Source organism: Lethenteron reissneri, chromosome 36, assembly GCF_015708825.2.
Source record: "Lethenteron reissneri isolate LAM-NWPU_2019-01 chromosome 36, ASM1570882v1, whole genome shotgun sequence".
Classification (NCBI taxonomy): domain Eukaryota; kingdom Metazoa; phylum Chordata; class Hyperoartia; order Petromyzontiformes; family Petromyzontidae; genus Lethenteron; species Lethenteron reissneri.
In genome coordinates this window covers 3,179,920-3,204,326 of record NC_083814.1, presented here as the reverse complement: position 1 = coordinate 3,204,326, position 24,407 = coordinate 3,179,920, and the positions used below count along the sequence as shown (strand labels likewise).

General features: G+C 48.2%; 1 protein-coding gene across 3 annotated transcripts in view; it reads right to left on the bottom strand.

The window, feature by feature from the left end:
- Positions 1 to 24,407, bottom strand: part of KCNAB1 (potassium voltage-gated channel subfamily A regulatory beta subunit 1) — a 95,040-nt gene that overhangs the window by 16,082 nt on the left and 54,551 nt on the right. For all 3 annotated transcript variants that reach the window (XM_061565907.1, XM_061565909.1, XM_061565908.1), the window contains exons 2-3: positions 4,631 to 4,674; positions 1,859 to 1,896 (exon numbers count right to left, since the gene is read on the bottom strand). In XM_061565907.1, the coding sequence (XP_061421891.1) occupies positions 1,859 to 1,896; positions 4,631 to 4,674 (82 nt within the window). The remainder of the gene's footprint in view (positions 1 to 1,858; positions 1,897 to 4,630; positions 4,675 to 24,407) is intronic.

Sequence of the window (24,407 nt, the reverse complement as noted above, 5' to 3'; positions counted from 1 at the left end):
GTATTGCACGAAATAAGTACATTTGTGCAATACGCTCTTTGATAGTAACCAAACACACGTATCAATGTCTGCTGTCATTTAACAACAGCAACAACGACAACAAAAACATGCTAACTTCCACCACCTCATGTCGCACAGAAATGTGCAACACCTGGCCACAGACTACCTTGCACATTAATTTTCAGTGTAAGCCTGCCCGTCTCTTCAAGGGACCCGTGCTACGCAAGCCCTCTCTCGCTTATTTAAAGTGAGCGGGACTGGTGATTTGCCTTGTTGGTTATTGGTTGGTCTCTGGTCCACGTTCGGCCCCTTTGTCTCTTGAATATTATTCCAATGGAGTTGTCTTTCCACTGTTGGACATGATGAGGGGATGAGAGCTGGGCAGTGCACCCCGTAGAAGGTGCGCAGTTTAAACACAAAGGGTCCGTGGACAGCAGGGGGCAGTAATAATGCAGTCTAACACGGAGGCTTTCGCGACCAATATCATCCATAATAGAGGTTTTTGGGTAAGATCGCGGAATTATATAAATGTGTTGTTAAACCCGCCACTACCCGACACAGCCAACTAGTAAGGGTTGTCACGTAAACAGAACGTCGCCAATTCGTCACTAGTACAGCACACCGGTTGTATGTTGGAGAGCCAAGCCACAACATTTACAGAGTACGACGTTTTGCATTGTAATTACAACTAGCTTCATCAGGCGACAGCCAGATTTGTGGAGAAGTCCACCTGTTTCTGTCCTTATATAGAGGCGTAGATAAAGTGATGAGAGAAAGTGATGAGAGGGAAAGTGATGAGTTAAAGTGATGAGAGAAAATGATCAGGTAAAGTGATTAGAGAGAAAGTTATGAGGTAAAGTGATTAGATAAAGTGATGAGAGGGAAAGTGATGAGGTAAAGTGATGAGAGAGAAAGTTTTGAGGTAAAGTGATGAGAGAAAGTGATGAGGTAAAGTGATGAGAGAGAAACTTTATTTTCATGTATTTATTAGCCTATATATTTATTTATTGGTTTTCACGAGCATCCCCGGAACGTATCCTTCGCGAATTAACGCGGAACGCCAGCAGCACGTGGCACAACTCCACGGCGTCTCCCTGCGTGGAGCAGAGCAGTCGTGGAAATTAAAAGATCCCCGATGGTGCGGACCCGGTGCCTCATTGGGTCAGCCAAAGTTGACACCCTCATGAAGTTGTACGGACAGTATTTTCTTGACCCACGAGGGAAAATTAGTTCAATGAGCTCCTTGACCTTCCTTCTGGTCTAGCACCGTTTGAGACGAGGCTCAAAAGAAAGCTGTCTCTGGTGTGGACCAATCAGTTTCAAAGACAATGCATATATTATCAGAGTGTGTGTTTTGTTTGCATTCTGACCACAAGTATTGTGGTTAATGCAGACATGATTCCTTGTAAAAAGGTTTCAGTTTGGTTGCCAGAAAAAAATGGGAAAAACCTATTCTTATATTTTGGTACTGGCAAAGGAGGTCTCATGATGTAAGGTGAATAATAACATCTCACAATACTGGGACAGCTACCTACAGTTGGCAACCCTGGCTGGAGTGGCCTTAACAGAATGTGGGGAGGCAGTGACTCCCGTCTGAGAACTGGCATTGGCTAATTGAGATTAATGCCAATAACAGAGCAAATCAATTTCCTTAATTGAATTCTAATGTACCCGGTTTAATCAGAACTGATACCACCTGCTAGGCCCTTAACGGAGAGGCTGGCAGGCGGTGGCATTGCAATGGTACGCAGATCGTCTCGTTAGCCTCCTACATGTGAAAGTCAGCGTGGTACGCTAATTGGGACAATTGGCTGCCCACTCAGCCTGTGAACAAGAGGAGCCTCGCGTCCCTGCCCACCTCTTCACTGATCTGCCCTCCAAATGTCACCCACGTTCCTGCGAAGAAATGCACAAACACGTAATGAATAGACATTGACTCTGACAACGATCATTGAAAGCTTGTAAAAGCGTCGCCCGCTGCACAGTATTCGCTCACGCTCGACGGGAAAGACAGCAAACCATACAATGAGCTGGAGACAAATAATTTCCCAAGCTCTACGATCCTCTGTTTATTAAGATGTGGTCATTAACGAGTGTTTGTACGTGTGGGAAGAAAACCGGAGCACCTGGAGAAAATCCTCTCGTGCGATGGAGCAACACTCAATCCCATTACAGAAGGGGCAGGTGAGATGAGTCTGCACTGCTCTGGCACGCCAGGGTACATGGTCCCTTCTCGACGCTCGCGGGAAAGGAGTTTTGAAACATTCGTGCGAACCACCAACCCTCGCTGCTTCCACAGTGCTGGGTAACAGGCACGCGTGCGTAGCGAGCATTGTGACAGATGTGCCCACATTTATTTCGGAATGGTTCAATTGGTGAGGTTATTGGGATGAAGTGGTTGAAATGTATACAATTAAGTGGTACCCAAACGTTGGTTTTCTCATCAAGACAATAGCACTTCCCTTCATGTTTAACAATCGACATTATTTAGCCGTGTTAGCACTGCAGCACAAAGGTTAAGTCAGAGGCATTCATACGGTAAGCACGGTGATTATCATTATTCTGCCTTTGTTCTCGAGGTTGCCGCGGCGGCGAGAGGTAAACTCCCTCTTCTGGTACAAAGGAGGTCGTGGGTTCGATCCCGATCCCGACCCTGACACCTGCTGTGTATTTGGAGTTTGCATATCTCTCTGCCTGTGGTTGCATGGATTTTTTTTCTCCGGGTCCTCCGGTTTTCAACCTCCATGTTTAGAATTAACATCACGCGTTTAGTGTATTTTAACTGCTGTAAATGTCCACGTGATAAGCGACTTCATTGAGATATCATTTGTGGCCGAGGTCGCTTCTAAAAAAGAGCTACATAGCTCAGTGGGCCTCACCTGATAAAATAAAAAATAGTTTAGTTTAGAGTATCACATGGCTGTATGTTCATACAAGTGTATTCTTGTATCATTCGGTGTGGAGTTTAGAATTGTATTAGCTTGTATGATTGAGAACACTTAATCAATTAGATTTAGAGATATATCTGATAACACGCAATCATCATTGGCTTCGTTTTGGAGAATATAAGTAACAAAATCAATACACAGGGGCATATTTACAGCTTTTTATTGTACATGCATACCCCCGTTTACGTCCATGATGCGTTCCTGAAAACCAGAAAGTAAATACTTCAATCGAAGCAAAGAGATGGGATGGTGGATCAAAACGTGGTATAGTACCTATTAGTAGTAGTAGTAGTACTAGTACTACTACTCGAAATGGGATGGTAAATCGTACTGTGGTGCAGAACCTAAACAGAGCATTCTCAGTAACCCATAGCGCATCTATCTTGTACAACCACCGGTGTGAAAAGTAAATGCATATTATGAATATATTAAGATATATGACCTTGTGTATTGTATTATGTGCATGATTATCATTCGTTGTTGATCACGTAAATATTGTTTTTAGATTTCGATTTAAAGCTTTCGTGACTGCAGGGATTCATCTTCTTGGTTCTTTCGGTAAAGTCACGTCGTGATTATTATTTGATTATGTTTTATTTTTATTATTTTGTTATTTCAATTCTACGTGACTTTACCGAAAGAACCAAGAAGATTGTTTTTAATCGCCATAAATAGGTAAGTGGGGGGAAATATGAATAGAGTAGCAAGTGTGGGGCCGTTCATAAATGACGTCACGCATCTGGGGGGGGGGGTCAGACATTTGTGACGATGTGTGACGAGGGGGGGGGTTGGAGAAATGTGACGTCACATCAAAATGCGCAACTTTAAATAAATATAGACAATACGTTCTACTTAATTAAATATACTTTTTAAATAAATGTTTTCTCCTACAACATCAGAGTGCAGCGCCACATTAAATACACACTACAATGACAATAAAGCGATTTGAAGCATGTTTTATTTTTGTGGGGAGGGGGGGCGGGCAGAGCTTTGTGACGTCATATTTGAGGGGGGGTCTGACTTTTTGTGACGCCGTGTGACTAGGGGGGGGGGGGTCAAAAATCGTCAAAAATCGCGTGACGTCATTTATGGTCGACCTCTAAACAATGTTGGGTCTCAGCAGTAAAGTTCGTAAATGTCGAGTACCTTACGGGGAGGTTACCACGGTACAATGGTAACAATAAGCCAAGTACGTGACAGAGAAAATACGTAGATCGGGAGGGCATAAACCGAGGTATTTCTGTACGCAGCATTCCCTCGTTATTCACGAACTTGCTATCCGCGAGTTTAGCTATCCGCGAAACGCATCTGGAACTCTGCACCTCTCGTTAATTAAACCTCAATGCGTCCCAGGGCAATGTGCCCCGGTGTGCCATTGTTACTTTTTAATTAAATTAATCCGAGGCAAAGAGATTCTCTTCATGTAAAAGTGTTTTTTTACTGTATAGTGTGGGAATCCCACCGATTTATCCGCTGAAAAAATGCTATTAATTTTTTCCCATTTTGTTTTTTTTAGCACCACAAGACATCTGCCTCTTGCCGTTTCATGTACGCAAGCAAATTATGGCATTGACAGCCTCGGAAGGTCAATGTTATGTTTGAGCGCTCATAATCACAAGCATAAATATCACAAAGCACATCATACACGCCGACTTTAGATGGAAATGCTACCCATCACTCACCCAGTCCGAGGCAGGACACACGGAGACCCGATCGCCCCAGGTTTCTGCAGACGCACGCACACACACAGGAACACGTTGCGTGTGAACACGTTGCGTGTGACATGTGGCGTGTGTATGCGGAGCTCCGTGTCAGCCGTGGGAAGCGGTAGTGCAGTGGTTAGCGCGCTCTGTTACGAACCCGGTGACCAGAGTCCGATTCCTTATCACGGCCAACACCAGCGGTCATCATCTGAAACGGTCCTGGGACTACCCAAGGTTGACTGATTCTAAAATGAGTACATGCAGTGGTGAATAAACATCACCACTGGGGAGACAAAGGCGGCCCGGTGTGGTACTGGCCACCCACCCACTCGTGTGCCGTGTCGGCCTTCATAAATGCTCGCTAACAGCACTTGCCCCAATGGTCTGTTAAGGCTATATGAGAGATGTTTGTCTTTATCTTTGTCGTGTCCCTGCAGTGGCGTGTTTGCTGCGTCTCGTGGAGATTCGCAGTTTGTGACCCACGGCTGCCCCGGTTAATACGGAAGGCGTATTAGCCATGAATACTCGCTGTCCGCTTCATCGTGAATGTCGAAGATTGCGCGATGTTATTCGAAAAGGAATCGGCCATTATGTGCCGGTGACACGGTCAACATTTTCCCAAACTTACAATTTAACTCGCAGATCTCAGACTGTAAACGACTCTGAAACATAGCGCCGTTGTGATAGCCTTGCATTATAAAAATTACGCGGATACCATATGTACTAACGATTCGATTCGATTTGTTTTGCACAAAGTAGTGATCACTTCATTGATCCTTGAAGTCACTCCCCAACCGAGACTTGAACTCAAAATCTTTTGCTTTTTTGTGAAGAACTCTAACCACATCACCGCCAGCCGGGTGGACACGTATAAACATCACAAGTAATGAACGCTATTCAAAACATCTCATGAGACAAAGTTAAACATAGAACCATAATAACGTACATTCGGGACGCGTTACATCGCTACATGTCATGGAATTGCAAAATACCCTTTGAACTATAAATTTTTAAAAAGGAGCATGTTAGAAATGTAGCAAGGCTCTGTGATGTTTTGAATTGAACATTCATAGCATTTTGCTGATAATAAAAAATACTTTCTTCAATTAATGACTTTGTTGTAAAAAACTGCAACGTCTTTGTTACGTCTCTGTTTGGACGTTTGAAAATTGCTTACACAAAGTTATGCTCGGCTCCATGTAAATGCTGACGTTGATTAATGTTTGGCCCGGTGTGTAATGAGGTTTTTGCGATAAAGAGCTTGCTATCTATTCAGGAAAGTAAATTGGCTCTGGCAGGACACATCGCCAGATGAGACGACGGCCTGTGGACGAGACTGGTGACGGAATGGCAGTCAGAAGGACAGAACACGCCCAAGAGCAGGAGTAGGCAACCTTTCAAAGAAGAGACATTTTATTTGTATTTGTCTTTGATAAAAAAAAAAGTGTTTTAAAGCCGCATCACACGCAGAGTCACGTGCACACAAGCATGGCAACTGGTATACAGCAAATGACAAAGACATTCTGACTTAAATAAACAAAATAGGTTATGGAATAAACTGCGTTTATTTTGTTTCCCCCCCCCCGACCCTTAGTTATTCTTTAACAATAACAATTTGACTGTTGCACATTTTGTTGTCACCAAGACATTCCATAGTGACCCATTCCCCTGCCTTTATTTAATACATTTTCTTTTCATTAAATAAGATTTAAATAAGATTTAAGTTTTTAAAAAATTATAACAACTTCTGTCCGCAAAGAGCCGCCGATTACCAAGCCCTGCCCAAGAGGATGACCACTGCGGATAGGAGCCAGACGAGATCGTCTCGTGTGCGGGAGCGAGATGTACCGTGTGGCATCGCGAGACCGCTTCGGATGGCAACGGTGGGCGGAGGCCTTCAACCCATGGCACCCAGTTCTGTCCCGTGACCCTACTGCCAGCGGGCGTTTGACACTTCACACTTCACGTGGCCTCGAAGTGCACATAGCCTGGCGCAAGCGCCGTGGTGACGGCACCACCACTTAGTGGTGAACGACGGTTGTTGTTGTTGTAGTTGGGGAGACCTTCAACCAGCAGTGGACGAATCAGGGCTGGTGATTACAATGACTAATTAAAAAGAAAATCAATTGAAAGGGCAGTGCTGTGATTCAACGAGACACTTGAGCACGCAATTTATAAAGGCGCATTCGAAATGCCACCGACGGTGTCGGCACGATCAGAGAGTGGCGTCATTATTCACAGTGGGAGCGAGTGTGGAGTCTTACGCGAAAAGTGACTCCCACCCAGCCTGGGAAGCCTCCACATAGGGACATCCTCCTCTCGAGCATCAGGCACAGCAGAGAAGCAGAGCGGTTTGGCTGAAAGTACAAGCCAGTGGCTAGCATGCGTGCCAATGAGGTGGGAGACGTACAGGGTTCATTAGATGAGATTCCACCTTTTCCTGCAATTTTCTGAAGGGCTTTGTCTAAGTTCGCTGCCAGTAGTAAAGTGGACGTTACATGTCAAGGTGTATTCTCAAGAGAAAGGCAATATTTGCCAGGGTCATGTGTACAACTTTACATGAAAAATAAGGGATGTTGCCGTGGTGTCAAGGTTACCATGCTGGACTTGAAATTTAAAGGTCGCCAGTTCGATCTCCCGGCGTGGCAGCTGAACCAACGGTGCAAGTTTCATAAATCCCCCCCCCCCCTCTGCCCACACAGTAGTATAAATAGATACACCAAGGCCGTAATTATAATAGAAATTAGGGGAAACACATACCCTCCAATATTCAAATATGCTTAAAATGTCTCCCCCAATATATTGCTATAAAATAGATTTCTGTTTATATGGTTGTGGTTATGGTTGTACTTTATTAATCCCTAATCTCTGCCATTACATACAATGAAACAAGAAAAGGTAAAAAAGAAAAACAGAAATGTAATACAAAACACTATTTGACATTACTGTAAAAAATTCAATAAAAGTCCATCCCATGTGTTCGTGATTTTTTAATATTTTAGGCAGGAAATTAGTTTTCAAATGTAGAATTTTTTCTGGAGGGGGGGACCCCCAGACCCCCTGGAAGATTTGGTCTCCCCCCAATGTTGACTCCATGGCTACGGCCTTGAGAGACACCACGGGTCGTGTGTGGTGGGCACAGTGTGGGTACTTCCACCTCTTACATACAGCAAATATGGGCCAGCGTGGAAGAGGAGGCCAAAAACACCTCGACAGAGCTCCCTCTAGTGCAGGGATCATTGGCGCGGGCAAGACATTTCATGGCTGCACTTTGACCTCTAACTCTGTAAATCAATAACGTGCAGGAACACCCCGTTTACGTCGGGGATGCGTTCCTGAAAGGTGCGCCGACGAATATCGAAACGACGTCAATCAAAGCGATTCACAGGGCAGCGGGTGGTGGATGCAGAGGCTGAGAGGCGACGTGAGTGTGTGTGGGTTGGGGCGAGGTGAGTGTGTGTGGGTTGAGGCGACGTGGGTGTGTGTGGGTTGGGGCGAGGTGAGTGTGTGTGGGTTGAGGCGACGTGGGTGTGTGTGGGTAGAGGCGACGTGGGTGTGTGTGGGTTGAGGCGACGTGAGTGTGTGTGGGTTGAGGCGACGTGAGTGTTTGTGGGTTGGGGCGAGGTGAGTGTGTGTGGGTTGAGGCGACGTGGGTGTGTGTGGGTTGGGGCGAGGTGAGTGTGTGTGGGTTGAGGCGACGTGGGTGTGTGTGGGTAGAGGCGACGTGGGTGTGTGTGGGTTGAGGCGACGTGGGTGTGTGTGGGTTGAGGCGACGTGAGTGTGTGTGGGGTTGAGGCGACGTGAGTGTGTGTGGGGTTGAGGCGACGTGGGTGTGTGTGGGTTGAGGCGACGTGAGTGTGTGTGGGGTTGAGGCGACGTGAGTGTGTGTGGGGTTGAGGCGACGTGGGTGTGTGGGTTGAGGCGACGTGAGTGTGTGTGGGTTGGGGCGACGTGAGGGTGTGTGGGTTGGGGCGACGTGAGTGTGTGTGGGTTGAGGCGACGTGAGTGTGTGTGGGTTGAGGCGACGTGAGTGTGTGTGGGGTTGAGGCGACGTGAGTGTGTGTGGGGTTGAGGCGACGTGGGTGTGTGGGTTGAGGCGACGTGAGTGTGTGTGGGTTGAGGCGACGTGAGTGTGTGTGGGGTTGAGGCGACGTGAGTGTGTGTGGGTTGAGGCGACGTGGGTGTGTGTGGGTTGAGGCGACGTGAGTGTGTGTGGGGTTGAGGCGACGTGGGTGTGTGGGTTGAGGCGACGTGGGTGTGTGTGGGTTGAGGCGACGTGAGTGTGTGGGTTGAGGCGACGTGAGTGTGTGTGGGTTGAGGCGACGTGAGTGTGTGTGGGTTGAGGCGACGTGAGTGTGTGTGGGTTGAGGCGACGTGAGTGTGTGGGTTGAGGCGACGTGAGTGTGTGTGGGTTGAGGCGACGTGAGTGTGTGTGGGTTGAGGCGACGTGGGTGTGTGGGTTGAGGCGACGTGGGTGTGTGTGGGTTGAGGCGACGTGAGTGTGTGTGGGTTGAGGCGACGTGAGTGTGTGTGGGTTGAGGCGACGTGAGTGTGTGTGGGTTGAGGCGACGTGAGTGTGTGTGGGTTGAGGCGACGTGAGTGTGTGTGGGTTGAGGCGACGTGAGTGTGTGTGGGTTGAGGCGACGTGAGTGTGTGGGTTGAGGCGACGTGAGTGTGTGTGGGTTGAGGCGACGTGAGTGTGTGTGGGTTGAGGCGACGTGGGTGTGTGGGTTGAGGCGACGTGAGTGTGTGTGGGTTGAGGCGACGTGAGTGTGTGTGGGGTTGAGGCGACGTGAGTGTGTGTGGGGTTGAGGCGACGTGAGTGTATGTGGGTAGAGGTGACGTGAGTGTGTGTGGGTTGAGGCGACGTGAGTGTGTGTGGGTTGAGGCGACGTGAGTGTGTGTGGGTTGAGGCGACGCTAATCGGGTTGCGGTGTTAATAATAAAGTGACGACGTATTTGCGAAACGAGCTAAACGGGGGAGCCTTACGTCGGCTGTTGCTGTATTGCTACATATAAAAAAAAAATCACGAGGACTTTCCTTTACTACGTTAGCCGCACGTCTGCTCGCGCCCGAGGCAATGAGTCAAAACGTCGACCGAGCAGCGTAAGCCAGTGTTTATCTTCGCAGTGATAAAAATGTCCACATTCCCATGGGCAGGGGCGGCAGTCCATTCACAGGACAACCATCGGTTACTCGCGACATTTTGATCGATCCTCGACGGACGATGCGCCGAGGCCAAACCCCAGACCGGCATTTGAACTCTGACCCCCTGAGCGCCACGCGATCGGGTTGCAGTCGAGGACACGTCGCCACCGTCTGGATATTTGCCAAGGCAAAGAAAGTAAAAATATATGCGGACCAAAAATACCCTCATTCGATTCCCTGACCGTTCAGTGAAAGTGTACGCCTCTGCAGGATTTGATTTAAACGTATTATTATTATTATTATGTATGCGAAAGGGCACGGTTTGGAGTGTTGAATGGTTAACCCTTGATGCGTAAAGAGTGCATTCTATACGTTCCTGCGTACAGTGTGTATTGTATTGTTCTGAAGGTAAGCCCACAGAAAATGAATAAAGAATGTGTAATTTTAATAAGTTTGCATAACAAGTAAATGCTCATTGAATGGGCTAAACGTATAATTACCATAATCAATTACGCATATACACATTTACCAAATATACCCACGTTGTGTCCCCATGTATAAGATCTCTGTGCCATCCCTAAGGCAGACGTGGCATCTACAGCAACGTGTTCAGTCGCAGTAATGTCAGTTGTTTATCAGCCTGCCCTTTCCGTGTGCGGGACGAATAATCATCACTATTTCAAGCGACAACCATTCATCATCGTTTCACGAGAGAGGCCAATTAAGAGCCACGCGATGACTATGAGTAAAGGCCGTGGCAGAAAACCATTAGGGTCCCTTTCCGTTACGGGTAACACTGGCAAGTGTGACTGAACAATATGCGTCGGCGTTAAGTGCTTCGATGTAGAATTGCCATTGCTGGCGTGAGTCGAGTCACAGTGTCTATCTGCTCACTGAGAAAAGGGAGCAGCAATCATCTCAGTTGGTGGCCGAAGCTGGCGCTTAAAATTCACATTCCTGTAGCAGGGGGCAGTAGTTTCCGCAGGGCGGCCATTTGTTCACTTCTCCCCAGGATGGTGATCGCCGTACCGGTCGCTCAGGCGACGGCGAGGATGTTAATCCCCTCGCCTTGTATGCAGGAGGTCGTGGGTTACGGTCCCGACCCTGTCAATGCTTGTTGTATGGGGCGCCAAGGTGGCGAGATGTTAACTACCTCGCCTGGTATGCAGGAGTTCGTAGGATCGATTCCGATCTTGAAGCCAACAGCTTTATATTTGGAGTTTGCATGTTCTCCCTGTGGTCGTGTGGATTTTTCTCTGGGTCCTCTGGTTTTCCCTCCACACTCAAAATCAACATCATGCGTGTAGAGCATTTAGCTGCTATAAAATTCCAAATGATAAGTGACTTCGTTGAGCTATCATGTATGGCCAGGTTGCTTCTGAAATAGCTCAGAGGGCCTTACTTGGCAAAATAAAAATAGTTTTAGTTTTATTGTTTTTTTTTTATGTCAGGCGTACCAAGACCAAAGGGACCTTGATAACACCGTCCTGCAGAGCCCAATGGAAGGGATGAGGAAGAGAGTTTGGCCATGGAGTATAGGCATAAAAATACAAACATAATTTTGAACGCTAACACACCGCACGGTTTTCACTCCTCGCTCTCGAAGAGAGAGAGAGGGAACGACTGAGAGGCAGCAGCCACGCGATGAGCCGGCACCACATTTTCCGAAGCTCTGCGGTCCCCTGTGTGTTAAGGTGTTACCAGCCAATGAATGACTGTTTACATGTGGAGAGGAAGCCGGTGAACCCAGATAAAAACCAGCGCATGCGAGGGTGAAACACTATCTCGTGCCGACGGAAACAGCGTGTCGTCCTCAATTTGCTGTTACTGCATCCCCCTGGCGAGCCAGGGTCTGGCACCTCTAGCCCCATCAGAGTTAGATTTAAGTGTATTTGTTACACGGGTGAGCCAGTTACTTGGCTATTTTACAAAGGAGATCTGTGTTGGGTGACTACAGCAACAACAACAACGGGAAAAAAACATCAACATAGCAAACACCGAGTACAGAGTAATTTATATTGCACAGCTGACAAACGAGGTCGTTAACGGCCATGAACAAGATACACGAATAAAAAAGTGCAAATATAATGAGCTCAGGAGGTCCCAGAAAACGTGAGGTACAGGTGCAAAGCAGCTCTACATTCTAACCTAACAGTGACACCAGCACACGTAGATAAATAACAATACAGTGTGCAAACTTGTGAGAGCTAAGAGGCGCCAAACAAAAAAGTTAGGTACAGGTGCAAATACACCCTGGGTTTGGGTCTAATAGGGACATACAGAGGGGGGTGAAGGGAGGGAACCAAGCTGCAGATGTCCCAGAAACGTGGAGCAGCAACGCAGAAAGACTTGTTGCCAAACAAAGTATTAATACAATGGAGTTTTTTTACTAGGAATCAGACGGTCCTTCTGAGACTATGGGAGCTAGAGGAACAAAGCGATCCTCTTTCGGTAATTTGCCGTGGATTTGTTGAAGAGGACCTTTAGGATGAAGCCCTGTGATGGTCTCCCCAGATATCCATGGGCGACGGATTTGAGTTAATGTACAGGTCGCAGTGGTGAGCGCGATAGGAAATTGCGTTTGTTACGATCCGCCAACCCTCGCCTCCACGCACACGCCCAGAGCTGGGCTACAGATTGTGTGCCACTTGGGGCACCAAGAGGGTGCCCCCCCCCCTCGTGTCGGCAGCGACGTACGAGTTCAGCAACGGAGAGGGTGAGAGGGACGCGAGTGTCAGCCAGCGAAGGGCCACACGAGAGGGAGACTGGTCCACGTCAGGGATGTTCAGGTACGATATTAAAGTTTAACACGTTGTCGTAGAAGGCTTTCGCGAACAATGTTATCCGTAATAGAGTGTTTTTCTTTTTGTTGAGGGTTTTTTTTTTGTTGGGGTTAGATCGTGTAAATATAAATGTGTCGTTCAACCATCCACTACCCAACACAGCAAATTAGTAAGGTTTGCCACGTAAAAATTCTGGCGATCACCTGATGAGGCTGGTTCTAATAATTGCCGGTGAAACGTCATATTCGAATTGTAGATGTAGTGGGTTTACTCTCCAACACACCGGTGTGCTGAACTAGTAACTAATTTAGATTTAAAGCTTTCGTGACTGCAGGGATTCATATTCTTGGTTCTTTCGGTAAAGTCACATAGAAGGGAAACAATAAAATAATAAAAATATAAAACAAAAAAAATTCTCACGACGTTTCGACTGCAACACAAGCAATCGTCATCAGGTGTGAAATTGTGAATGTTTTGTTGACGTGGCAAACATTGCTATTTGCCTGTGTTGGGTGGTGGCGGGTTTAACGACACATTTATATTTCTGCGATCTAAAAAAAAAACTCTATTAGAGACGATATTAAAGTTAGCGCCGTCACGATTCCTTCCACGTGTTCTTCCGACGCAACACCATTCTTCTGCCGTTGAAGAACGCAGCTCACGCGCGTGCATCAACAGCGGGGCGGTCACGGGGCGTTGGGCAGCGCTCATAAGTAACGCCCGTTCACGGGTGAGAGAGTTTGCCGGGGCAGGCCGACTACTGCATTAGGGCACTTTCCACGAGAATGTGTTTCCCAATAACAAAAAACAGCGCCTCGTGGCCCCGGAGGGGACACTGCGATAGAAAGCGGCGTCTTCAACCCCCGCTACGTTGCCCTTGGCATCGCCCAGCGCTGTGGCGGGCTGCGGAGTCTGGTGCACGGGGGTTTGACAGCTTTACACAAACACAACGAGGAGGCTGAAGTTTAACGACGTCAATATGATATGGCGGGCGTGCGACCCCAGCAATGGGCCTTTAACAAGATGCTCCCTTCCTCTTATTCACAGGCAGCAGCAACAACAATAACAAATAACAATAATAACAATAACCTCCTACGCATTTCACAAGTATTTTGTCAAGGCGCTCTTCGCCCCTCCATCCCAGCTTAAATAGTCGCTCCCAGCCTGCGGCTTGTCATTCAGACTCTGTCTTCTCGACAGACCTGTTCTCCACCTGAGGACGGCTGCTTGCGTTGTGGCCAAAACGTCGTGAGAATTATTTTATTATGTTTTATTTTTATTATTTTATTATTTCCATTCTACGTGACTTTACCGAAAGAACCAAGAAGAAGAATAACAAATACATCAACGACAACCCCCATTCGCCAAGCAGCGGTGCGCCACTAAGCGGCAGTGAACTCCCCGCAGCTTCTGAGCCCGGCTAGACGCACTCACTCTGGGGCCACCGCTGCACGCGCGTGCGGGTGCGCATTCGTTTGTTATCCCCAACATTATCACGGACCACCTGACAGGCGACGCTATGTAAGGGGCGGGCACGATGGGGTGTCTGGCGTTCTCGAAATGCAAATGTGGTCACCACCGCGAAAAGCCTCACCGAGTCGTAAAAGTTTCTTCAGAGATGGATCCGGATTTGAGTTGCTTTGATGTTTGGCCGAGGTTGCAACACGGAGAAAACCCCCACGCAAATGGGGGGGGGGGGGGGTCGCACACTCAACGCAGAGGGATATTGGCTTGAGTGAGCAAGCTGGGAGAGCATTCTGGGGGTGGCTCTGTGGGTTTGATGGCTCTTGGCTGCTGTGAGCAGCTGAGGGTTCGACCGGGGAAGCATTAGAAACACATTCGGTCTTGTATTCATTTGTTAACATACAAGTTGCTTTTTTGAGACTCTTCCCTCCCTGCTTGTGGTAGTTGTCTAAATTATCGCACGACGATTTGTGATGCAATTGTATGAATGACGCTCTGTAAAATAAAAATAAAAGATCATCCTCTTGAACTTTTTTCGCACCGTACGTAGCCAACCGTGCTAATGGGAGGTGCGGGGGAAGGGCAACACACTGACACACAAAAATCAGCCGCACACTTACAACTAATTGGAGTTATTTGACCATATTTCACCATACTGGTCAGTGCGAATTGGTGAATTGGAGGAGGGAAGAGGTGGGGGGGGCTCGTAGCGGATCAGATATCGCTCGCCACTGACGTTAGCCGTGGCTGGGAATCGAACTCAGGCCACCGTGTCTACAGCGTCATTGTGCTAACCGGTGCAGCGCCACTCCACCCACCCCCATTGTACACACAAAGGGGGGCACACTTACACACAAGTCACAGGAGTGCGGCTGTGGCCGTGCAGCCCAAAACTCTGCACCAAATAGTAAACAACTGCAGCCTGAGCTCCTTCAACAGAGGGAATAGCAAAGTTGCACAAACTCTCTCCTGAAGCCTCTCGTCGTGCTTAGCAGCAGACCGCGCGACGCTGCCATGTAGCTTACCTCAACATATTGCCATAATAATAGGGGTTTTCCCCTTTTTCTGGCAACAAAACTGAAACATTTTTACAAGGATTCACGTCTGCATTAACCACAATACTTGCAGTCAAAATGCAAACAAAAACACACTATGATAATATATGCATTGTCCTTGAAACTGATTGGTCCACACCAAGGGTCGAGGCTTTCTTTTGAGCCTCGACCCAATTGGTGCTCGACCAGAGGACGCCAAAAGGCGTACGCAAGCATAGAATGGTACCGTAGAGCAAGCGCGTAACGCTTTGTAATATCTTTGTTTCATCCACGCAACAAACACGGATTGGTCACTGCGCACGGCTGGCAATCACCGCTCTGCGTTTTCCCAAAACGTTCACATTGTTTTCCCAAAGTGTCAAGAGACGAGAAACGCACTACGAATTGAAGCGTCTCCTCCCGCTGGTATTATTGTTGCGTGGCGCTCACCTCTGACGGTGGCCTCGAGCCAGCGGTCAGAATTTCACATTCCCATGGTTGGGGCCCAGTTTGTCCACGGAAAAAAAAAACGAAAACTTACGTTGACTTGGCACTAAAGTGTGTAACAGTATAATGTTTTTTTTTTATCAACACAACGCTGGAGGGATGATGGGCCGAGTTGACCCTCAACCGGCATTTGAATTTAACAACCTTTCAATTGCGCCGTGAGCCCTTACACCGCAGCAGCAGCAGCACCCTGCCAGGCATTGTTATTCGTGTGACTTCTCTGCCAATATTGCAAATGAAGCAGTCATTAGTGTGAAGAGAGTTTGGAAAGATCCACAACTTAGTATTGCTACTCAAATCAGGAGCCCGCCGTTACTTCACGTTCCGAGGTTCCCCTTTTATTTTTCTTGTCATGCCGACTCGTGCGTTGTGAATGAAAGGCGATGGGAGATATACGGTGGCCACAAAGCTGTGTTTGGCTGCCAAGATAACGCGAAGACTTGGCGGGGGGGGGGGGTGAGGATTTTGCCTCCCACTCGGGGCAATCCACCACCGTAGGAGCAGCCGCATAAATTATTTAGATTCGCATGAACATGAACGTATGCGCCCTTTGACAAACTGGCTTTCCAAAAATGTATAACCAATAGACAGTATATCATCCTCTGCTATTCATGCAGTCGCACTCCAGCGTTCACTGAAACTAATTCATGTCGGTCCTAAGCCTTGCCGTATCTTAGCTTTGGAACCTGCCGTCATCACAAACCGGTGCAGGGTGCCGCCAGGTTGTTGTTCTGTCGCGCCCGCTACACGCGGCGACAGGAATGTAACGATGCATCGTCGTCGGTGCATTGATTAAGGATAAGGATTCGCGTTAATTAACACATGTAAATGTCGGTACGCCACACGAGGGGGTGGGTGGCCACTGGCCAACACCACTCCCGACCGCCTTTGTCTGCCCAGTGGCGATTTTTTCCACCACATCAGGTACTCATTTGAGGCTAAGTCGACCACACACACACACACGTGTGTATATGTATGAATTTGACGCTAAAACCAAGGATTTCAGAGGCGCGACTGCGTAGGTGTTCGTCCCATAATGTTCATGTTCGTTCTGCATCACCCTCCCACGTGGCTTCGGGCTGCACTCTCATTTCGCTTCAAACTGAAGAAGCTCCACCGCACACTCGGGCCAAAACGTCGGACGTCTGACCAAGCAACACGCGGTGCGGCCCAAAGAAACACGTGGGAAAGAATGTCAGCGGTCCGAGCGTCTTCCTCTGACACGCCATCAAGCCATGTAAAAGTGCTGAGCCACCCAGTAATGCAATGTTACTCCAGCCGCTGCGAGGGCCTGCATTGCAAATCTCCAAAACATCTGCTTGAACGATGAGCCCTTGAGTGTGTGAATCTGGGTGAATAGAAACGTAACGGAGGAGGAGCCCCATTTGTAGATGTCACGCGCGTGGAATGCTTTGGGTACCGTCGTCAGACTGAGCCATGCAAAGCGCTCAGCGCTGCGCGTGAAGCCCTCCCGTGCGTTTCCGCGTCCTACCCCACGTGGTCAGCTCCCGGAGAAGTGTCCCGCACAGAGCGCGTGGAGCGAAACGTCGGACGGAGACCCCGAACATATATATACGCAAAACCACGACGGAGAGGCAGCCCAGGGAGTCCACGCGTGTACTGTTCGCCACGGCGCGCTCACGAGACATCAGGTAATCACAGCTCTTGGACAAAGCTCCCATTAACATAAAACTCAACTACTTTTTATTTTACCAAGTAAGGCCCCCACTGAGCTATGTAACTCTTTTTCAGAAGCGACCTGACCACAAATGATAGCCCAAAGAAGTGGCTTATCATCATCACGTGCAAATGTACAACAGCCACATACTCTGAACGCACGTTTATTCTAAATGCGGAGGGGAAAACGAGAGGACCCCGAGAAAAATCCACGCCAACACGGGGAGAGAGACACGCAAACTCCAAATATACAGGCGTCATGGTCAGGATCGAACTCACGACCTCCTGCATACCAGGTGAGGGAGTTAACATCTCGCCTGCGATCCCAGTATTGTGTGGGCTCGGCTGCTCGAATTCTCTTTCTCCACGAGCTTTTATCCTGCGCCTCTTCTCTGATCACATCTACTCTCCTCGTATCTCATTTCACCTCGTTCTTCCATTACCCCCTCGGTCTCCCTCCGCTCCTTCACAGCCGTTCTGTCTCCTCTCAGCGCGTGCCCGAACCAATCGAGCCTCGTCTCTCTTGCCGTCTCGGGAATACAAAGCGAGTCCGTATAAACGCGCTGGGGGAGAAACTGCACTCTTGAAGCACGGCAGTATGGCGCGTTATATAAGATGTCCTCAATGCGCTGCTGCCGCTCGGCTGTCTGTGTGTGTGTTTGTGCGTTCACGGCTCACGTTGTGCCGGGAGTTCACTGCGAGCAATGCCTCATCTCATTTGTCCACTCGGGAGGCATTGTGCGCACGCCGCACGCTGACACGCAAACCGCACAGCGCACGCAATGCAGTGGTCAGTTTGAGCGCTTTTAAATCGTGATTGAAAACTCAGACTATTTAAAAATTGCTCTTTGTATTCAGCTTGTTGACCTTCCCTCCGCACCTCTGATTAGCGCAGTTGGCTACGTACGGTGCGAAAGAAGTTCAACATATATACAGTTCAACATACACACAAGTCGACGGGTCTCCATGCTTGAACGAGCACGGGAGGTGGCACTCATCCCCATTGGTGGCCATGGGCAAGAGTGAACACTCCACATTCACTTGGCAGGGACCAGTTTATACGATGGACAAACACTGTGTACACTGACGATCAAAGGGCTGAGTCGTCCACTCCAGTTTGAGCATGGCAGAGAAGAGTGTGAAACTGATTCTGAGCTCTCGTTCACTCAGGGGCACCAAGTGGCGAAATGTTAACTACCTCGCCTGGTATACAGGAGGTCGTGGGTTGATCCCGACCCTGACGCCTGCTGTATATTTGGAGTTTGCGTGTTCTCCCGCGGCCACGTGGCTTTTGCTACGGGTCCTTCGATTTTCCCTCCACATCTAGAATCGACGTGTGTTTAGAGTATTTGGCTGCTATAAATGTCCACGCGATAAGCCACTTCGTTGAGCTATCATTTGTGGCCAGGTCGCTCCTGAAAAAGAGCCGCATAGCTCAGTGGGCCTTACCTGGTGATAAATAAAACCGTTGAAGAAAGTTTAGTTTTTAGTTTATGTGAGATGGCACCTGCTTGGGTAGACCTTCATCCAGCAGTAGATTGTCCACGGCTCGTGATGATGATTTTCATGGAAGAGAACATTTGTCTGATTATAATTTTATTAATACGCTCCGACAGTCAGATTTAAGAGAGCAGCGTTTGTCCCGTGGAGCAAATTGACCCTGTCATGGAAATGTAGAATTTCCACCACTAGCTCGGGGTCACGGACAGAGCCTTCGCGTTGTTGATTTGGGCGTGGAGATTCTTTTGGGCGTATGACTGGAACACAACGTGAAATCTCTTCACTGCCAATGACTCTCATCGTCCCATATCGGGGGGCGGATGTTTTGTACAATTAAAGTGAAGCGTGTGAGCAAGTCAGCACCCAGTCCGGCACTTCACGAACCCTGCACTTGGGGTTGCCTTTGCTGCGGGGTGGAAACACTCGGTCTCCCGAAACGATCTGAGCTCACAGTCGCTCGCTCGGCGAACGCACTGCGGAGGTGTAATTCGACTCCTCGAAGCAAAATTAATTAATCGCCGACATTCGAGAACTCGCTCGAAAGCGAACTCGCGAGCGAGCTGAGCGTCGCCGTGATGAATCGGCGCGGAACAAATTGTCGACTTCTACAATCGTGAAGGCGGCGGCGAGTGGTCGAGTCGAGAGATGATCGTTGTCCTTCCCCCCCCCCCCACACCTCCGACCAACACGGTTGTCTCACGTACACTGTGAAGGAAGTTCAACACACGGACAGGTATCCGTCGGCAAGGATGAGGATGTCAGCTGGGCCAAGGAGGTGCTCGATGTAGGAGACGCTGTGCAGATGGACGCAGGACGTCCAACAGAGTTGAGTTAAACTATTTAAAAAATCTACTATTTTTTAGTTAACATCTCCTAGCCACCGCAGCGCCAAATAAATAAACTATTCACAGGCGCACGCCATTCCTGCTGTTCCCGCTGTTGCCGACATGTGCCACCGTGGTGTCCCTAAAAAGAGACTACAAAAAACGATTCAATAAATTGGTGTTCTATCAGCCTGTGGGACTTCTGAACCAGTGCTCTCCAGCAACATTTGTTTAAGCGAATGAGGTTTTATTTTTAACTTAAAATGTTTCCTAAGCAATGTTCGCAATCTATGTTTGTGCCACTAAATGTGAAGAGTGTGACGGATCCTTTGTGAGGGTCTGCCACGGCCACAGCGAGCGATTCCACGTCCACTGATGAGGCCTCGTCACCACGGTCGTCAACGCTGCTCTGGAGGCCCCCGGCGGAAAGAGGGGAAGTAAGTATGTCTGTTGTGAAACTTCTTTCGCACCGTATGTAGCCAACCGTGCTAATCGTAGGTGCGGGGGAAGGACAACAAACTACACACACAAAAAGCAGTTCAATGGAAATACTTTTCAAAATAGATTTCAAAGTGTTTAGCTCCAGTAGCTTCCTAATATCAGAAGGAAGAGCATTCCAGACGGCCACAGAAGCGCATCTGAAAGCGCGCGATGCAGTGACCACCGTGTTTGTTCGATGTTTATCCAAAAGCCGTTGCTGTGAGGATGACCGCAGTTCGCGTGACGGCGCATGCTCCTTGACGAAACCGGCGAGGTATTGTGGCTCATTTGTGGCGAGCTCTTCGGCTGTAACGAGTGCCACCTTCCAATCGTTCGGCAACCGGAAGCCAATGCAGGGAAGTGTGAACGTTGGAACGACAGGATGAGGCAGTAGATTAGAGACCACGCGACGTCACCGCAATTCTCGCCGTTTGCCGTCGCCGATCGCAATCTTGCCCGTTCTCTGCTCTCAGTGCCCTTCTTGCCGTTGATCAGTAACAAGGCTTAGGGGGGAACCAGAGCAGAAGGAGCAGCACACGGCCCGCCGCGTTTTGTTCCGTGTTTTCCTGTCCAGGTCCTATCCATTGAGCGTACAGCACGTGGGGGACAGCACCACGGTTTCCGCACGCACGTTCCGCGCACCGTGTGGATGCGCGCAAAAGCTTTTCGACTTGGGCACATTATGTCAACCAATTTGCACTGTAATGAGAATAGAATCAATCTGTCCACATCTTTTGATAACGGTGCCGGACGTGCAGCGATGGTTGTAAATGGTGCATTTTACTTATTTGATCGAGTTGATAGAAAAGAGAAGAAGATAAGCCATATTTTGTAAGACAGAATTTTGTAAGACAAAATATGGACAATAACCTTCAGAATTACACCCCATATTCTTTCAACTTGAAAAAACCCAGGGTCTTCACGGCGTTGGCATATTGGACGTGTTTGTCCAATTTATCCAAGCATTGAGCCACTGAGCCACTCAAGAGCTTCATACACTTTTGATTTAAAGCTTTCGTGACTGCAGGGATTCATCTTCTTGGTTCTTTCGGTAAAGTCAGATAAAAGGGAAATAATAAAATAATAAAAATCAAACATAATAAAATACTATTCTCACGACGTTTCGGCCACAACGCAAGCAGCCGTCCTCAGGTGAGGAACAGGGCTGTCGGAAAGACGCTGTCATTCCGTACCATGGCCAAGCAATGGGGTTTCCTGTCTCTGGGAATGTTGTAAGAATATTTGGACTAACAACCACTAATAAATTGCCAGATCAGCAACGATGAGGAGTGACATCACCAACCGCTTCTATTGTCGAACCTCTTCGTGTGCCGTGCCCTCTCTCGAAGACGTCAGCGATCTTGGTCTCCATTTATCTCCGTCCAAGATATATTACATTACTCATTTTTTTTTATATAAGACCGAGACGTTGTCTTGCTTTTCAAATAGAAGGTACGTAATTATTTATATAGTATACTTCGTTATTCACAGTGTCCTAGATGCATTTAAATACATCACTTATGGAGTTGGAAAACCTTTCATCCGTCCAATAAATGTTATTTATTATTCAAAGAGTGCTTATTTCTGCAAAACAAAATCATGGTGAAAATACAATGAATGTGACATTTTATGTCCATTAAGCTTAGTTCGAATTGGCCCATTGTTTATTATTTAATGACATGAAATTGTTTCATCATCATCACCAGCTATGAACTATCCACTGCTGCGTCAAGGCCTTCACAAGCAGTTGCAACGCTCCACGAGCACCTGGGCACAAGCTGATTTAATCGCTCCATCTCCACGGCGCACGTTCCCTGTCGTGCGCGTTTCTCTCCTTTGGTTGCAACTCCATCGTTGGTCTCGACCAGAATCAGAATTTGTGTTTATACTGCAGGAGAAGTCCGATGAGCTATGAAGCTCTTTTTCACAGATGTCCAGTTGGGGCAGGTCCAAACGTCACAACAACAACAACAAACAATACAACGTTATGATAGAGGTTGCAACTGAATACAGTATTCATTCTGCGGAGCTTCTTAAACCTACATTAATAAGTGACGACCGCACGGGCCACCCGTCTCCCGGACAGCTCTGCGTTCACCCTCGTCACTAAATGGTTTCCGTTTTCACTCGGCAACGATGACCATATACAACTGTGAGTGAAACCGCGCAGTCTCCTACGTCTCACCCCATGGTCCCGTGATCCCAAGGGACCACTTCCTACGCGAACACCAGCACGGCGCCCTCGCCGATTCCGTGCGTATCGACGCGTTTTCCCTGCTTGCACGCAACACCACCGAGCGGCAGTAAAATAGGATTTCAATGAAATATTTGCAGCGCGAGTGACACACACCGCCAAAGTGGCTGTCACTGGCACATGGCGCCGGAGAGGACGGTTACGTGGGGGCACGTGCGTCACCGCCAGATTCACTTGTTTAAAACGCCTCTATGCTTTTTAATTTTAATTTGTATTCGATAGCTCCATGAGAAATCGCACAAAAAGTGTTGCCTTTCACACGACCGCTACAAAACCCCTTCCAAAATAATCACTTCTCAACCGCTGAACAAACGAACTTGACAACTTTATTTGTGTCGCACGCGCAGTGCCTGATCACACCTCGTCACCAATGCCCGATGGCATCTTTCACCGCATCGCGCGGCGCTTTCAGACGCGCTTTCTGCAGCCGTCTGGAACGCTCTGGAGCTACGCACTTTGAAATCATCTCGATTGAAAGCGAATTTCTTTAGAACTGATTTTTTGTGTCTCGTTTGTTGTCCTTTCCCCCGCACCTCCGATTACCACGGTTGGTAACGGAAGAAGTTCAACATACATACATGTGTACGTAGTTATATTTCGTCAGTTGCTTTTCAAACGCCATACAAGAGAGAGAGAGTAATTGTGAAGAAGCTCAATTTCGCTTGGATGGGAAGTCAGCTGCTCTCATCAAAAGCCTCAACTAAAAACGATTTAAAAACAAAACTTTTAATTTTATTTTACCAGGTAAGATCCCACCGAGCTCTAAATCTCTTTTTCAGATGCGATCCTGGCCATAAATGATAGCTCAACGAAGTGGCTTATCACGTGGAAATCTATAGCAGCCAAATACTATGAACGCGTGGCGTTGATTCTAAATGCGGAGAAGAAAACCGACGGACCCGGAGATAAAAATCCACGCGACCACGGTAGAGAGAGAGAGACACGCAAACTCCAAATATACAGGAATCGTCAGGGTCGGGATCACACCCACGACCTCCTTGCAGAGCAGGCGAGGTCGTGAACGTCTCCTCGCCACCGTGGCGCGACGCGACAAGTGTACAGCCGGGGCGCGCACGTCACGCTCGCTCGCTCGCTCGCGGGGTCCCTTGCAGAGTCAGCACCACAAATCGTTGCCGGTGCAGCTTCGAACGGCCGTTGGTCAGTCACATAAAACATCATGAGATGTGACTATGTACTTTAGGCTTCATGTCGCACCTTACGTGGCAAAACGTCGTGCTGATCGAAGGTGCTGGAGGAAGGACAACAAACTGGACGCAAAAATCCCTCAAATTCATATCCGAATCAGAATAATTATGGTACATATTCTATCTAAAGTGGTTTATGAAAATGGTCGCAGGCTCTCCTAGCTGCCTGGGAGAGCCCTCATAGGCTGCTGGACTGATGAGCACCAACTTCCCTTCACTCTCAATGACAAATTAAGGGGCGCTGCACACAGGAACATAAGTAACTTCATAAGCTGCTCGCAAACAAAAACACAACTTCACGTGGCCAGGCCCTAGCTAAAAATCAGTGCATGAAATATCTTCAGTGATAAGATAATCTCTCTTAGCTTCCCGATGTTACGTCGGTATTAAGGGGAAATTTCACTTCAGAAATTTTATGTAACTGGCTAAAGGCACCTCATGAAGGCAGCGGCTGGTCACATAGAACCCCCCTTGAGTGATTTTTTTTTAAGCCTAACAATGTTTTAAATGACAAAGAGAGAGGTGGGGGGCAGGCCACCCAGCCTCAAATTTTACATCAAATCCCTTGCTGCCAGCCAGCCAAACGAGCTGGTAGCCAGCTCGGCAAACGAAGCAACCAAACATCCAGCCAGAGAGCGAGCGAGCCTACCCAGTGTGTCAAAACCATCGAATCGCTACACTTTTGAAAATGCCCTTTAAATCACGGGCAAGCGACACTCCTCCGCCACTTCCCGACGCGGTTGTCTGCCTCAAACCACCTGCACGTCAAATCGTAGCCGCCGCTCTGCGTCAACACGAAGCGGCCGCACGAACGAGAAGACGACGAAGACGCGGTAGCCCGGCCCTGCATTCGAGCCCAGGATCTCAGCCGGGCCAGCG